At 44.2% G+C, this 14,801-nt stretch overlaps 1 protein-coding gene across 1 annotated transcript in view; it reads left to right on the plus strand.

Annotated features, from left to right (window-relative positions):
- The window catches only part of LOC124722863 (cuticlin-5), a 325,648-nt gene that overhangs the window by 74,396 nt on the left and 236,451 nt on the right, over window positions 1–14,801 (plus strand). Inside the window, exon 2 of the mRNA XM_047247993.1 lies at window positions 7,324–7,369. Within this exon, the coding sequence (XP_047103949.1) occupies window positions 7,324–7,369 (46 nt within the window). The remainder of the gene's footprint in view (window positions 1–7,323; window positions 7,370–14,801) is intronic.

Consider the following 14,801-nt stretch of genomic DNA (forward strand, 5'->3'; position numbering starts at 1 on the left):
TCTCTAACGAGGAGAGATAAATTATTTAAGACGAGTTTATTAATCCTTAACTGCCTGTTTAAATGCAAGTTCTCGACAGCACACAACAAAATTAAGCCCTTTAGTGCGTACCTTTCCAATTAAGTATTGAGTTCCTGTGGGCCGTTCGCGAAGTGTGGCGGACAAGCCGAATAGTGTGACGTTACAAGTTCGTGGCAGGGCCCGTATATCTCATTGCTCTCCGATGTGGTTCCTCCACGATACTGATCCATTCCACATTGGTCACAGAGTACGAATGTTTTTGTACAGACGCTTTCCAGGACAATGGGTAGGACGTTTTGGTCCACGGCGATGCCCACCACGCAGTCCTGATTAAAATCCACTGGCTTTTTTTTTGGGGGCCATACGAAGAAACTTATTTATGCTCAGCAAGTAAATAATGTGGAAGAACTTGCGCAGAGGATTTTCGATGCTTCCATACCATAAAGACAAATGTGCTTGTGTGTGATCGAGTGAGACGAGAGTGGTTTCGCCGTAATGGAGCATGTGTCGAATGGACTGGGGGACATTTTGAACACTTACTGGTGTAAGAGGGAACAAAGAAATGTGGGTTTCATTTTCGTTACGGTACTGTTGTACAGAAGGAAAATAATCTGAATTTAATTTTCATTTAGGAATAGTTGCAGAAAGAGGAAACAAGTGACCGTAATTAATGCACAACGCATTACGTGGTAATTGGTTGATGTTGTACTAAGGGAAACACATTTTATTTGATCTTAGATTTTCTTCACTATAACGACCTTCGTTATGGTAATCTTGTAAGAGAGAAAACCTCTGGTTGTACTTAATTCATTGTTTACATAAAACGAATTAAACGTTCACGACAACCCAATGACTGATTACATTGCTTGTTTCGGTAGCACCCGACCGCCGCTCCGCGCCGCGTCGCTGTACACATCCAATGTTTGCATTGTTGTGGTTCGTCCGTTACCTTGCTCTGGCTGCTGTGTCGATGCCGGTAATACACAAGCAAGGTCGTGTACCGTCAGTTGACAATAATAAACAGAATCGCGTCCACTATCAATGCTACAAAAAACTTTTAGAAATACGAAAGTAAAGAACATTATACAATGATATTTCATTAGACCTTTTTGTCAGACATACCGAGAGTTAAGGTCTGTATAATTTTGGCAGCTTATACCGTGTACACCCTGTATAAAGTACAAACGACTCTCTGAGTATTTGCTGCGTCCTTCGTTGACTGCTGATACTGATGCGGAGTAGCTCATTGAGAAGACTAAACAGCTAATGTCAGCAGTATCCTATTACATTTACACATATCAAAAAAGTTTGGCATCACCCCGGTTCTCAGAACTGCTGAAGATAGACGTTGACTGTGGATATTGTACCACAGACACAGTCCCTTTGACTGTTCAGAGATGTCACTAAACCCGCCCAAAGATGTAAATAACCATGCATGAGCAGCGCCTATTAGACGGAGGGGGTCCGACAGCCGATCAATTCCAATCATTCCATCAGGGCGGAGGAACAGGGCTCGTGTCGTCTGTAGTTCACCATGCGTAGACGGTCAATACCGTGGTTCGATCGCGTCCGCATTGTTACTTTGTACCAGGAAGGGATCTCGACAAGGGAAGTGTCCAGGCGTCTCGGAGTGAACCAAAACGATGTTGTTCGAACATGCAGGAGATACAGAGAGACAGAAACTGTCGATGACATGCCTCACTCAGGTCGCCCAAGGGCTACTACTGCAGTGGATGACCGCTACCTACGGCTTATGGCTCGGACGAACCCTGACAGCAACGCCACCATGATGAACAATGCTTTTCGTGCAGCCACAGGACGTCGTGTTACGACTCAAACTGTGCACACTAGGCTGCATGATGCGCAACTTCACTCCCGACGTCCATGGCGAGGTTCATCTTTGCTACTACGACACCATGCAGCGCCATACAGATGGGCCCTACAATATGCCGAATCGACCGCTCAGGATTGGCATTACGTTCTCTTCACCGATGAGTGTCGCGCCGCATATGCCTTCAACCGGACAATCGTCGGAGACGTTTTTCGAGGTAACCCGGTCAGGCTGAATGCCTTAGACACACTGTCCAGCGAGTTCAGCATGGTGGATGTTCCCTGCTGTTTTAGGGTGGCATTATGTGGGGCCGACGTACTCCGCTGATGGTCATGGAAGGGGCCGTAACCGCTGTACGATACGTGAATGCCATCCTCCGACGGACAGTGCAAACATATCAGCAGCATATTGGCGAGGCATTCGTCTTCATGGACGACAATTCGCGCCCCCATCGTGCACATCTTGTGAATAACTTCCTCCAGGATAACGACATCGCTCGACTAGTGACCAGCATGTTCTCCAGAAATAAACCCTATCGAACATGCCTGGGATAGATTGAAAAGGGCTGTTTACGGGCGACGTGACTCATCAACCACACTGAGGGATCTACGCCGAACCGCCGTTGAGAAGTGGGACAATCTGGACCAACAGTGCCTTGATGAACTTGTGGATAGTATGCCACGATAAATACAGGCCTGCATCAATGCAAGTGGATATGCAACTGGGTATTAGAGGTACCGGTGTGTCCAACAGTCTGGACCACCACCTCTGAAGGTCTCGCTGCATGGTGGTACAACATGCAGCGTGTGATTTTCATGAGCAATAAAAAGGGCGGAAATGATGTTTACGTTGATCTCCATTCCAATTTTATGTAAAGGTTCCGGAACTCTCGGAAACGAGGTGGTGCAAACCTTTTTCTGATATGTGTAGATTATGGTTTATCTGCTTTATGTACAGAAGTATTGCCGTTTCTTTGATCTTTATTCCGTGTATGGCACTTTTTGTGCTACAGAAATGTATATTCAGTTGTCAAATTCACTGGTCCCTCGTGATGAATGGTAGAAAATCATCCTCTAATGGATCGTTGATCGTAGTCGCTACCTACGGATTTGTAGTGTAGCATTTGTCGACGAAGCGACCAAGCAATAATTTCGTTTATTTGAGACCTGTCGATAATGAGAGGTGAAGATTGTATCGTAAAAACGGAGAAACCATCTAGTTTCATTTTCTGTCGATATCCAGAAGCGAAGCACAAGCTCCGAATGGAGAGAGATGTAGCAGGAAATCCTACGTGGCTCTGTCTGCAAGACAGTTTAATCATTCACCTCAAGCAGCTTGGGCGCAGAAAACTGAAATGAGGATGGCTGGCTGGGAATCTGAACCCCGCTCTTACAGCCTACGAGCCCAGTGTCTAAACTATTACGTTTGCTTTATATTGTGAAGTAAGAATACGCTCCACGGCATGTGTCGTGATAGCCATCTGGAGGCGTCTGCGTGTTACGGCTAGCTGTACTTGCATTCAGAAGCTGAAATGTTGTAAATATTGTTATCGCTATTGATTTAATCATGATTAATATTATTTATCTATTTATGTATTTATTTAATTAGGCTAGGCATTCTAATCTGAAAGTCTATAAGTAAAAACAATTTTTATAGTCATGTTATGAATAAATGGATTGAGTTCATTTACAGTGACGATTTAAACTAAGGATGATTACCTTTCGTGATATAAAAAGATGAGTATCCACTGCGATTGCCCTGATCGTTACTTTCTATTATTGTCTGATGCTTAAGCAATAATCTTCTATACCAATATCTTCTTCTATACTAACAATAAAAACTGCAAACCCGTCGCGTCTGTCTGTTTGAAGACGCTAATCTCCGACAATACTAGACGAATTTTCATGGGGTTTTCACAGTTAACTTGTATGTAGCTTGGAGCAAAGTATAGGTTTCATTTCATCACAATCGTATCAGGAAAAAAAAGATATCGCAATTTAAATTCCTATCTCATTCGAACAATATAACGCGACGTAATTTGTGAAAATGCTTTTATTGATAGATATGTTCTACGTATCAACTTTGGTCATTGCGAGAAGTCATACCTGGATGATACAGCAGATGGAGAGTTTCATCGAGACCCCTCGCACTCTGTAGCAATATTTGCCCCATTTCCTCTTTTTGTCCCCGGTGCGCGCCGGCCGGTGTGGCCGAGCGGTTCTAGGCGCTGCAGTCTGGAACCGCGCGACCGCTGCGGTCGCAGGTTCGAATCCTGCCTCGGGCATGGATGTGTGTGATGTCCTTAGGTTAGTTAGGTTTAAGTAGTTCTAAGTTCTAGGGGACTGATGACCTCAGCTGTTATGTCCCATAGTGCTCAGAGCCATTTGAACCATTTGTCCCCGGTGCGGAAAGTTCTTCACAGTTTTTGTTTCCCATCCGGTGCAAGATGTAGCACCGGTATATGGTGGTATGGATTCGACCCGTAGGTTTCGTTTCATGGCTTCCTTAGCCCCACACTTCGCTCTCTTTCTTTATGCCCTATGCTGCAACTATAAGCATGTTTTCAGTTATGTGCGTCCCCAACTCGACGCAACGAGCGTACGTACTAGTTTCAGCTACTTACTGTTAAAAAAATTAAAAAAATAAAACAACAAAATTCACAATAATACACCCATTGCATCCTTTGTACCACATCCCCAGGGTGGGAGGGAGGAGACATGGTATCTAGGCTTCTGGTTGCGACCCCTGCCCACCTTGCCTCCGCCACCCCACTACCTGATCCATTTCCCACAAAAAAAGCGGTCTAAGACCCTGGTAAAAAAAAAAAATGGTAAGGCGATCGCTCGCGATAAACAGGAAATTCTGGTTCGAGTCCCGATCCGGCATAAATTTTCATTGTCGTCATTCCATTCTACAGCTGATGGTTGTAATTATTCGCAATTGCGAATACATTTAAGGTAGTGCTTATACAAGCCTCAATGTGTTTAGTCCGGACTTTCATACTGATATTATTAAATGCGAAAGTAACACTATATGTTTCTTTTTCACAACAAAACTGCTGAACCGATTTCCTTGAAATTTGTTATGGAGTTAGCTTGAACCCTAAGAAAAAACATAGGCTGCTTTATAAAGTAAATAAAACAATAAAATCGACTTCTTAGTCTGTGAAATAGGGAATGGAACATCTTTTTCCAGATCGGTGGATATAAACTATGTTATAAAATTATTAAATTTTTTGCATTATGACAACGTTGTATGATGTATAGCAACTTCAGTAGCACGATGCGCAGATGCTTGGGGCAACTGAGCGATGGAGGGCGGTGGGAGATGACAGTGAGGGAAGGGAAGACGCATGTCGCTAGCCATGAATACCGGAATAAGCAGACATGAGAGAGCAGCTGACATTATTGCACGTACAACAGCTTACTTACCAGCTCTCAGCAAACCAAAACCCGCAGCCGCAGGTAGCAGTTAGTTTTCGCATAACGACCATTAACAACACAAGATAGTAGGAAAAATTCTGTAACTGTGATTAGTGGTAGTTAGCATTATAAATAGACACAACTCGGATCTATATTGGAACTGGTTCGAATTTTACCGAGGCTGAAACGAAATCAAAGGGATTAGCTATATAAATACCATAGTTTATTCTATGTTGACAGATGTGAAAATTACCGGACTATCAGTTTAATAAGTCACGGCTCCAAAATACTAACAAGAATTATTTACAGACGAATGGAAAAACTGGTAAAACCCGACCTCAGGGAAGAACAGTTTGGATTCCGTAGAAATGTTGGAACACGTGAGGCAATACTGACCTTACGACTTGTCTTAGAAGATAGAGTAAGGAAAGGCAAACCTAGGTTTCTAGCAGTTGTAGACTTAGAGAAAGCTTTTGACAAAGTTGAGTCGAATACTCTCTTTCAAATTTTGAAGGTGGCAGGGGTAAAATACAGGGAGCGAAAGGCTATTTACGATTTGTACAGAAACCAGATGGCAGTTATAAGAGTCGAGGGACGTGAAAGGGAAGCAGTGGTTGGGGAGTGAGACAGGGTTGTCGCCTCTCCCCGATGTTATTCAATCTGTATATTGAGCAAGCAGTAAAGGAAACAAAAGAAAAATTGGAAGTAGGAATTAAAATCCATGTAGAAGAAATAAAAACTTTGAGGTTCGCCGATGACATTGTAATTCTGTCAGAGACAGCAAAGGACCTGGAAGAGCAGTTGAACGGAATGGACAGTGTCTTGGAAGAAGAATAGAAGATGAACATCAACAAAAGCAAAACGAGGATAATGGAATGTAGTCGTATTAAGTCGGGTGATGCTGAGGGAATTAGATTAGGAAGTGAGACACAAAGTAGTAAATGAGTTTTGCTATTTGGGGAGCAAAATAACTGATGGCGGTCGAAGTAGAGAGGATATAAAATGTAGACTGGCAATGGCAAGGAAAGCATTTCTGAAGAAGAGAAATTTGTTAACATCGAGTATAGATTTAAGTCGTTTCTGAAAGTATTTGTATGGAGTGTAGCCATGTATGGAAGTGAAACATGGACGCTAAATAGTTTCGACAAGAAGAGAATAGATGCTTTCGAAATGTGGTGCTACAGAAGAATATTGAAGAGTAGATGGGTAGATCACATAACTAATGAGGAGGGACTGAATAGAACTGGGGAGAAGAGGAACTTGTGGCACAACTTAACTAGAAGAAGGGATCGGTTGGTAGGACATGTTCTGAGGCATCAAGGGATCACCAGTTTAGTATTGGAGGGCAGCGTGGACGGTAAAAATAGTAGAGGGAGACCAGGAGATGAATACACTAAGCAGATTCAGAGGGATGTAGGTTGCAGTAGGTACTGGGAGATGAAGAAGCTCGCACAGGATAGAGCAGCATGGAGAGCTGCATCAAACCACTCTCTGGATTGAAGACAACAATACAGTTTATTCTAGGGTTAGGGTAGGCTTCCTATGGAAGCGTCAGACACAAAGCTCTTCCGAAATTGTCAATTACTGGTGAGTTCAGTTAGCGCAGGACTGCCCTAGTTGCACTGAACAGCTACGCAGTGAATGAGGATAATCACATGTGATTACGGTGTTTTCAAATTGCCTTCCCTTAACTCTGGTTCCTACCCAAAATATGCATGGGACGAAATTTGGTACAGACATTTTTGTACTGTCAATATGCAAGGAATTGTATGGTGTTGTCAGAGTGAACGAATTTTGGTTCTCCCTGTGTCAATATATACTATGTAAACGTATTCTGAAACTACAACTGCATGCGAAAATAATTGTTTGTCACACAAAATATTTGTATATATCGTAAAATTGTTGGCCAATTAGGTGCTTCCTTAATTTCTTCCCAAGCAAACAGCGCCTTGTTCATCAGTTTGGGGCAAATGCTTAGTATTGCAGCAGTTACATACAGAAGAAATAATGTTATTTGCATAAAATTACAAATGAGTCTTTTGCTTTCAGGTTAAGGAGTGCTCGCTGGATCGTCGTCGTGTACGCTGCTCTGCTGGTATGATAATAACTATTTATTCTGCATGTATTGATTACGGTTCTCATACACGAATTAAAATATGTACAAATTTTATAATTTCGTGAGCTAATATTGCACTATATGTTCTTATTCAAAACGCACGTAGAAACAGGAAAAACTATTAAATATATCATGACAGGCGGTCTCAGGAGAACCAGCTTGAACACTTACTCTAAAAAGATTCGCTTTCGCACAGTAGAGCCTTACAGATTTTGCTTGCGGAGGATATAGTTGTTAAGAAGTCGGAGGAAAATGAATAGCCAGGCTGTTCAAATATGAGCAGATAAAAAGAATCAGCACAATCTTCTTTTCTGTGACCATGAACCATGTCGCTATGTGACGACGTATACACCGTCCGTCCAAAAAGTTCCGAGACTGATTTTTATACCTGGCCTATAAACGATGCCGCGTAGGAATAACAGTGGCAGCTGGAACAAAGAACTGTAAATAACAGATGTGCATTCGACCAGTCGGGTGTGAGGAGGCAGTGTTAAGTACTGAACGTGCAGCCGTTGTGTGTCAATGTTCTTGTGGCACAAATGGCAATGGAGCAATATCTCTAAATCTAGCGTTTAAGACACTCCCCATAATGTTTTGAAGAAGAAAAAAGTGTGTGTGAAGTTTGTCCCGTACATCTTTACTCCCGGAAATAAAAAAGAACGACACATGGACGTTTGCCGCGACTTGACTAAAATTCATAACGCAGTCAATCCTTTTCTGGAAAAAATCGTTATTGGTGACGAGACGCGATTTTATCCGCACGGAACAACCACAAAGCGACAAAGTGCAGAAATTCACACGAATGGCGAACGCTTTAACGGCATAACTGACACATAACCCAATGTGACGCGCGAGTTGAATAACATCCCAAAGAATGACTTTTCTGAGAGTTTCACATGGTTGTGTAGACGTCCTGTACGTTGCACTTAAGTGGGGGAGACTGTGTGGACTAACAGCTCAGTTGACTTCTTACCATGACAATTACTATAATACTTTGTGCCTACTGAATATAGCTCATATGAATTTCGACATAAGTGAAGAAAAAAGAACTGAGTGTAATCAGCAATCTGCTACTGGCACTCCAATGATACAATGAATGCACAACTTGGGATAAACCAAGTACAGGTGTCTATTCCACAGTTCCCGTTTAGGATTGCCCTTTACTTCATAATTTGTAGAGTTATTTACGAAGACATTTTTTCGTAATGTTTTTGACGGTTTGTGGTTATGCTTTGTTTTGTTGCCTTTAAGTTTTCTTATGATCCATTTGTGCAGACTCTCACACATGTTAAACATCACTCACAAGTTTCAGTGCACAGTACACGTCCAGAATAACTTATGTAAGTAAGAGAATAACTTATGTAAGTTATTCTCGATGTGTATTGTGCACTGAAAATCGTGAGTGATGTTTACCACGCACTTGGAAATGGGAATCATTTCCCGAAACGTGTCGTTTAAAACATACGTAAAAGAAAATCGTGACTGGTAGCAGAAAGTTATTTATGAAGAAACTCATTGTTTTCACAGTCGCAGGCTTTCAAGAAAACCATTTATAATGGACAAAATCAAATTATGCAGTTATATTTTCGAGGTTGAGGTTAACCCGCCAGGTTAGCCGACAGCGCTAATGCGCTGCTCCCTGGGCTCGGGTAGGCGCGCCGGCCCCGGATCGAATCCGCCAGGCGGATTAACGACGAGGACCGGTATGCCGGCCAGCCTTGATGTGGTTTTTAGGCGGTTTTCCACATCCCAGTAGGTGAATACTGGGCTGGTCCCCACATTCCGTTTCAGTTACAGGGCTCGCAGACATTTGAAACATGTTCGCACTATTTCCTGATTTACACTAGACACAGACAACTGGGGTACACTGATTCCGTCCTCGGGTGTACGGGGGTGGCAGCAGGAGGGCATCTGGCCATCCCTTCCAACTAACCATGCCAAATCCGATTGTAACAATGCCGACCCTGCGACAACTGCGGTACAAAGGCCCAAGCAAAAGGAGAAGAAGAATTTTCGAAGATGAGGTTGATGTCTTTCCCTTCCTTGGACAAACATTTTTCGTCTGAAACGAGAAAGGAATGTGGATGAAAGTGAGAAGCACGAAAAGGATTCCCCTGTTATTGACATTATTAAGCAAATACAAGGGTTGCACAAAAATATGGAAACATTGCGAGAAATGCAGATGCTAGCAAAGGTTGCAGATTTTACTGTTGCACTTGACCACGAACGACACATGTGCAATGTTCTCAATACGTTGCAAATGTCAGTTATGGTCAGAACAGCGTTCTGTGTTGTTGTAAATCCAGTATGTTGGGGCTAAGTGAATTCGAACGTGAGCTAATTGCTGTTGCTTTCATAACCAAGGTAACTGAAGTGTTTGGTGTTTCAGGAGGTGCAGTATCGAAGATTTATATCGCATATGGGGAAAGCAGCAAAGCATCATCCCCTGAGTCACAGCGCGCACGGAAGTGTGAGTCGAGTTATCGTGACAGACGGTCATTGGCGAGGAGTGTGACAAAACTGGAGGATGATAGCTGCAAAAGTCACTGCAGAACTGAATGTTGCACGCGCGAATCCTGTCAACACCAAAACAAAACGAATTGGTTCAAAAGAAAACGCCTTTTGCATGCTACCCATTAATTTTTTTTATTTGTCTTGTGTACTCAGACGCGTTTCATCTTAATTACAAGGCATCTTCAGTGGATGTCAGAACATTGTCTAACTCATTATTTCTGAGCCAAACAGCTTTCTCTCTGGTGGCAAGCTGGTTGAAAGTTTGCATTTTTCATTTTATAACCGTGATTTCTGGCAGCACAAGAAACCTATTGAAACGAAGGGAGCTTCATAAGCAGGGAATTGCACGGCGAGCTGCAATTCCAAAACCATACATAAGTGATGCAAATGCCCGTAGCAGGAAAACGTGGCACCAAAGCCATAAAACCTGATCTATGGAGCAGTGGAAGAAAGTCATTTAGTCGGATGAATCTTGTTTCGCACTGTTTCCAACTTCTGGCTAGGTCTACATACGAACAGTGAAACATTGCGAGAGTTCGGTAATGAAACTTCCTGGCAGATTAAAACTGTGTGCCGGACCGAGACTTGAACTCGGGACCTTTGCCTTTCGCGGGAAAGTGCTCTACCATCTGAGCTACCCAAGCACGACTCACGCTTGGGTAGCTCAGATGGTAGAGCACTTGCCCGCGAAAGGAAAAGGTCCCGAGTTCGAGTCTCGGTCCGGCACACAGTTTTAATCTGCCAGGAAGTTTCATTACAGCGCACACTCGGCTGCAGAGTGAAAATCTCATTCTGGAGTTCGGTAATGATTTGGGCAGCCATATCGTGGTATTCCATCGGTCCCTTGCGCACTTGCGGAAGGTCGCATTACTATCAAGGATTATGTGACCTTTTCGGATGATCAGGTCCATCTCATAGTACAATGGCTGTTCGCCAGTGGTGATGCTGTGTTGCAAGACGACAGGGCCCCTGTAGAATTTGGTAGAATACTGCGAAAGTGCAAAGAGTCTACAAAGGAGTTTGCTTAAGAGTCACTTGTGTGACCGGGTCTAGAATGTTACTCAAGTGTGTGGGACCCGTACCACACAACACTAACATGGGATATTCAAATGTTCAAATGTGTGTGAAATCTTATGGGACTTAATTGCTAAGGTCATCAGTCCCTAAGCTTATACACTACTTAACCTAAATTATCCTAAGGACAAACACACACACCCATGCCCGAGGGAGGACTCGAACGTCCGCCGGGACCAGCCGCACAGTCCATGACTGCAGCGCTTGATACCGCTCGGCTAATCCCGCGCGGCACAGGGGATACTGAAAGTATACAGAAAAGGGCAGCATGAATGGTCACAGGTTTGTTCGATCCGTGGGAGAGGGTCACAGATATACTGAAGGAACAGAACTGGATGACTATTGAAGATAGACGTAAACTATCCTGAGAAAGTCTATTAACAAAGTTGCAAGAACCAGCTTTAAATGATGACTCTAGGAATATACTACTATCCCCTACGTATCGCTCACACAGGGATCGTGGGGATAAGGTTAGAATAATTACGGCACACCCAGAGGCATTCAGTCATTCTTCCCTGCTCCATACTTGAATGGAACAGGAAGAAACCCTAATAACTGGAAGAAAGGGACGTACCCTCTGCCATGCATCTCAGTCGTTTGCAGAGTATAGCTGTAGATTTAGATGTAGATGTAAATACAGCTCGTATAGTCCAGGATTGGTTTTGTGATGACGAGGATGAGTTGTCGGGTCTCCTCTGGTCAACAATCACCAGGCCCCAACATTATTTAACCTTTGTAGTCTACTTTGAAGAGAAGGGTGCGTAATACCTATCCAACTCCATCTTCCACTATTTTGCAGGAAGAATGGTGTAAGATTCCTTTGAAAACCATACATGAACTACACTCCTGGAAATTGAAATAAGAACACCGTGAATTCATTGTCCCAGGAAGGAGAAACTTTATTGACACATTCCTGGGGTCAGATACATCACATGATCACACTGACAGAACCACAGGCACATAGACACAGGCAACAGAGCATGCACAATGTCGGCACTAGTACAGTGTATATCCACCTTTCGCAGCAATGCAGGCTGCTATTCTCCCATGGAGACGATCGTAGAGATGCTGGATGTAGTCCTGTGGAACGGCTTGCCATGCCATTTCCACCTGGCGCCTCAGTTGGACCAGCGTTCGTGCTGGACGTGCAGACCGCGTGAGACGACGCTTCATCCAGTCCCAAACATGCTCAGTGGGGGACAGATCCGGAGATCTTGCTGGCCAGGGTAGTTGACTTACACCTTCTAGAGCACGTTGGGTGGCACGGGATACATGCGGACGTGCATTGTCCTGTTGGAACAGCAAGTTCCCTTGCCGGTCTAGGAATGGTAGAACGATGGGTTCGATGCCGGGTGTTGGCCCTGTGTGCCTCGGTCGTATGCAGCCCTGATTGTGGCGCTCACCTGCACGGCGCCAAACACGCATACGACCATCATTGGCACCGAGGCAGAAGCGACTCTCATCGCTGAAGACGACACGTCTCCATTCGTCCCTCCATTCACCCCTGTCGCGACACCACTGGAGGCGGGCTGCACGATGTTGGGGCGTGAGCGGAAGACGGCCTAACGGTGTGCGGGACCGTAGCCCAGCTTCATGGAGACGGTTGCGAATGGTCCTCGCCGATACCCCAGGAGCAACAGTGTCCCTAATTTGCTGGGAAGTGGCGGTGCGGTCCCCTACGGCACTGCGTAGGATCCTACGGTCTTGGCGTGCATCCGTGCGTCTCTGCGGTCCGGTCCCAGGTCGACGGGCACGTGCACCTTCCGCCGACCACTGGCGACAACATTGATGTACTGTGGAGACCTCACGCCCCACGTGTTGAGCAATTCGGCGGTACGTCCACCCGGCCTCCCGCATGCCCACTATACGCCCTCGCTCAAAGTCCGTCAACTGCACATACGGTTCACGTCCACGCTGTCGCGGCATGCTACCAGTGTTAAAGACTGCGATGGAGCTCCGTATGCCACGGCAAACTGGCTGACACTGACGGCGGCGGTGCACAAATGCTGCGCAGCTAGCGCCATTCGACGGCCAACACTGCGGTTCCTGGTGTGTCCGCTGTGCCGTGCGTGTGATCATTGCTTGTACAGCCCTCTCGCAGTGTCCGGAGCAAGTATGGTGGGTCTGACACACCGGTGTCAATGTGTTCTTTTTTCCATTTCCAGGAGTGTATATTTATCCATTCTGAGATGAATGGAAGCTATTTTACATGCCAATGGGCTTCCTACACCGCTTTAGCCATGGTAATGTGTTCTTGGCGTTTCAAAATATTAACCCAATCCGTGTAGTTATAAACCACTGATATCTGGAAACAGTATATTGAAGAGTCGTGTTCAAATCCAGATACTGATTTAGATTTGCTTATAGATGGTACGCTGGATCACGTGAGGGGAATTATAAAGGGTATACCGTATAAATGCAGTGCTCTGTTTGAATATGGCTGTCAATACTCCGCAAGATTTTTTAAAATACTTTCGACAGCGATATGGTTATTAATCTGTAGTCATTTAGTGACATCTCAGTTGTCCTTTTTTTCGCTGATCCAAAGCATAGTTTATTTCAAAATAGCGTTCCAGTGCGAGCATTGTGATGTAGGATTCGTAATTCACTTTGAAAGGATACTCTGATGCTCGCGCCATAATGCTGTCTTTAGTGACTTCAAATGTCGATAACATGTGAGTTTCTAACTCCCCTAATGCAATTCTCTGATCTAGTTCAGTGCCTTTCTTTACAGAAAGGTTCCGGAAAGCGCCTCACGAACTCCTTACAGTAGGCGTGATTTAAATAAGCCCCTGGGAAATCAGTAAGCAGTTGATTAACCTACCAAAGAGGATTATAGTCTTCAGGCCAGCAGTCTTTTTTAATTCCAGTGGCGAAGGATTTACGAAGCTTTATACGAGACGTTAGGAGCTCTAGTGATATAGCGCTTCAGACAGAACTTGCAGAATATCGGTAATAGTTTTCCTGATCATGCCGTTCTTATAGAGGGTGACTTCAGCTTGCCAGGTATAGGTTGGGAGTGTAATGCTGTCAAAACTTTTGCCAGAGATAGGTGTTCGAGTGTCATTGTTCTGCATGTCTTGTCCGAAGTTTACTTTGAGCAGATAGAGAACCAAATCGTGAGGGTAACGTCTTAGACCTCCTGGCAACAAATAGACGAACTTACCAGTTAACGTAGAGGAAGGTATCAGTGATCATAAACCTATGCTAGAATCTATGAAAACGGGTCTGACAAAGAATGACAAGAAAGGTATGAAGATATTTATGCTTAGCAAGAGTGACAGGATACAAATTTCAGAGTATATGAACAGTCAGCATAAAATATTCGGCGATGAGGACGAAGGTGTCGAAAATAAATTGAAAAATTTCAAAGGAATCGCGCAATATGCCCTAGACAAGTATGTTCCGAGTAAGGTCTTAAGGGATGGGAAAGACCCACCATAGTTTAATAGCTGTGTTGGAAAACTGCTACGTAAACAAAGAGAACTTCACCTCAGATCGAAGTGAAGTAAAAACCTAGCTGACAAACAAAAGCTGAACGAAGCGAAAATGTGCCTAAGGAGAGCAATGAGAGAAGTATTCAGCGACTCTGAAAGTAAAACTTTGTCAACCGATCTGAGTAAAAACCCAAAGAGTAGTATGTATGGTAGTATGTAAAATCTGTAAGTGGATCAAAATCATCTGTTAATTCACTCAGTGACCATACCGGCAACGGAGCAGAAGATAAGAGTGACGGCCGAAATACTGAATTCGGTCTTCCGAAACTGCTTCATCGCGGAAGATTGTAACGTGGTCCCTTCTTTCAATCGTCGTACGAACGTCG

Source organism: Schistocerca piceifrons, chromosome X (genome assembly GCF_021461385.2).
Source record: "Schistocerca piceifrons isolate TAMUIC-IGC-003096 chromosome X, iqSchPice1.1, whole genome shotgun sequence".
In the NCBI taxonomy this organism is placed as follows: Eukaryota; Metazoa; Arthropoda; class Insecta; order Orthoptera; family Acrididae; genus Schistocerca; species Schistocerca piceifrons.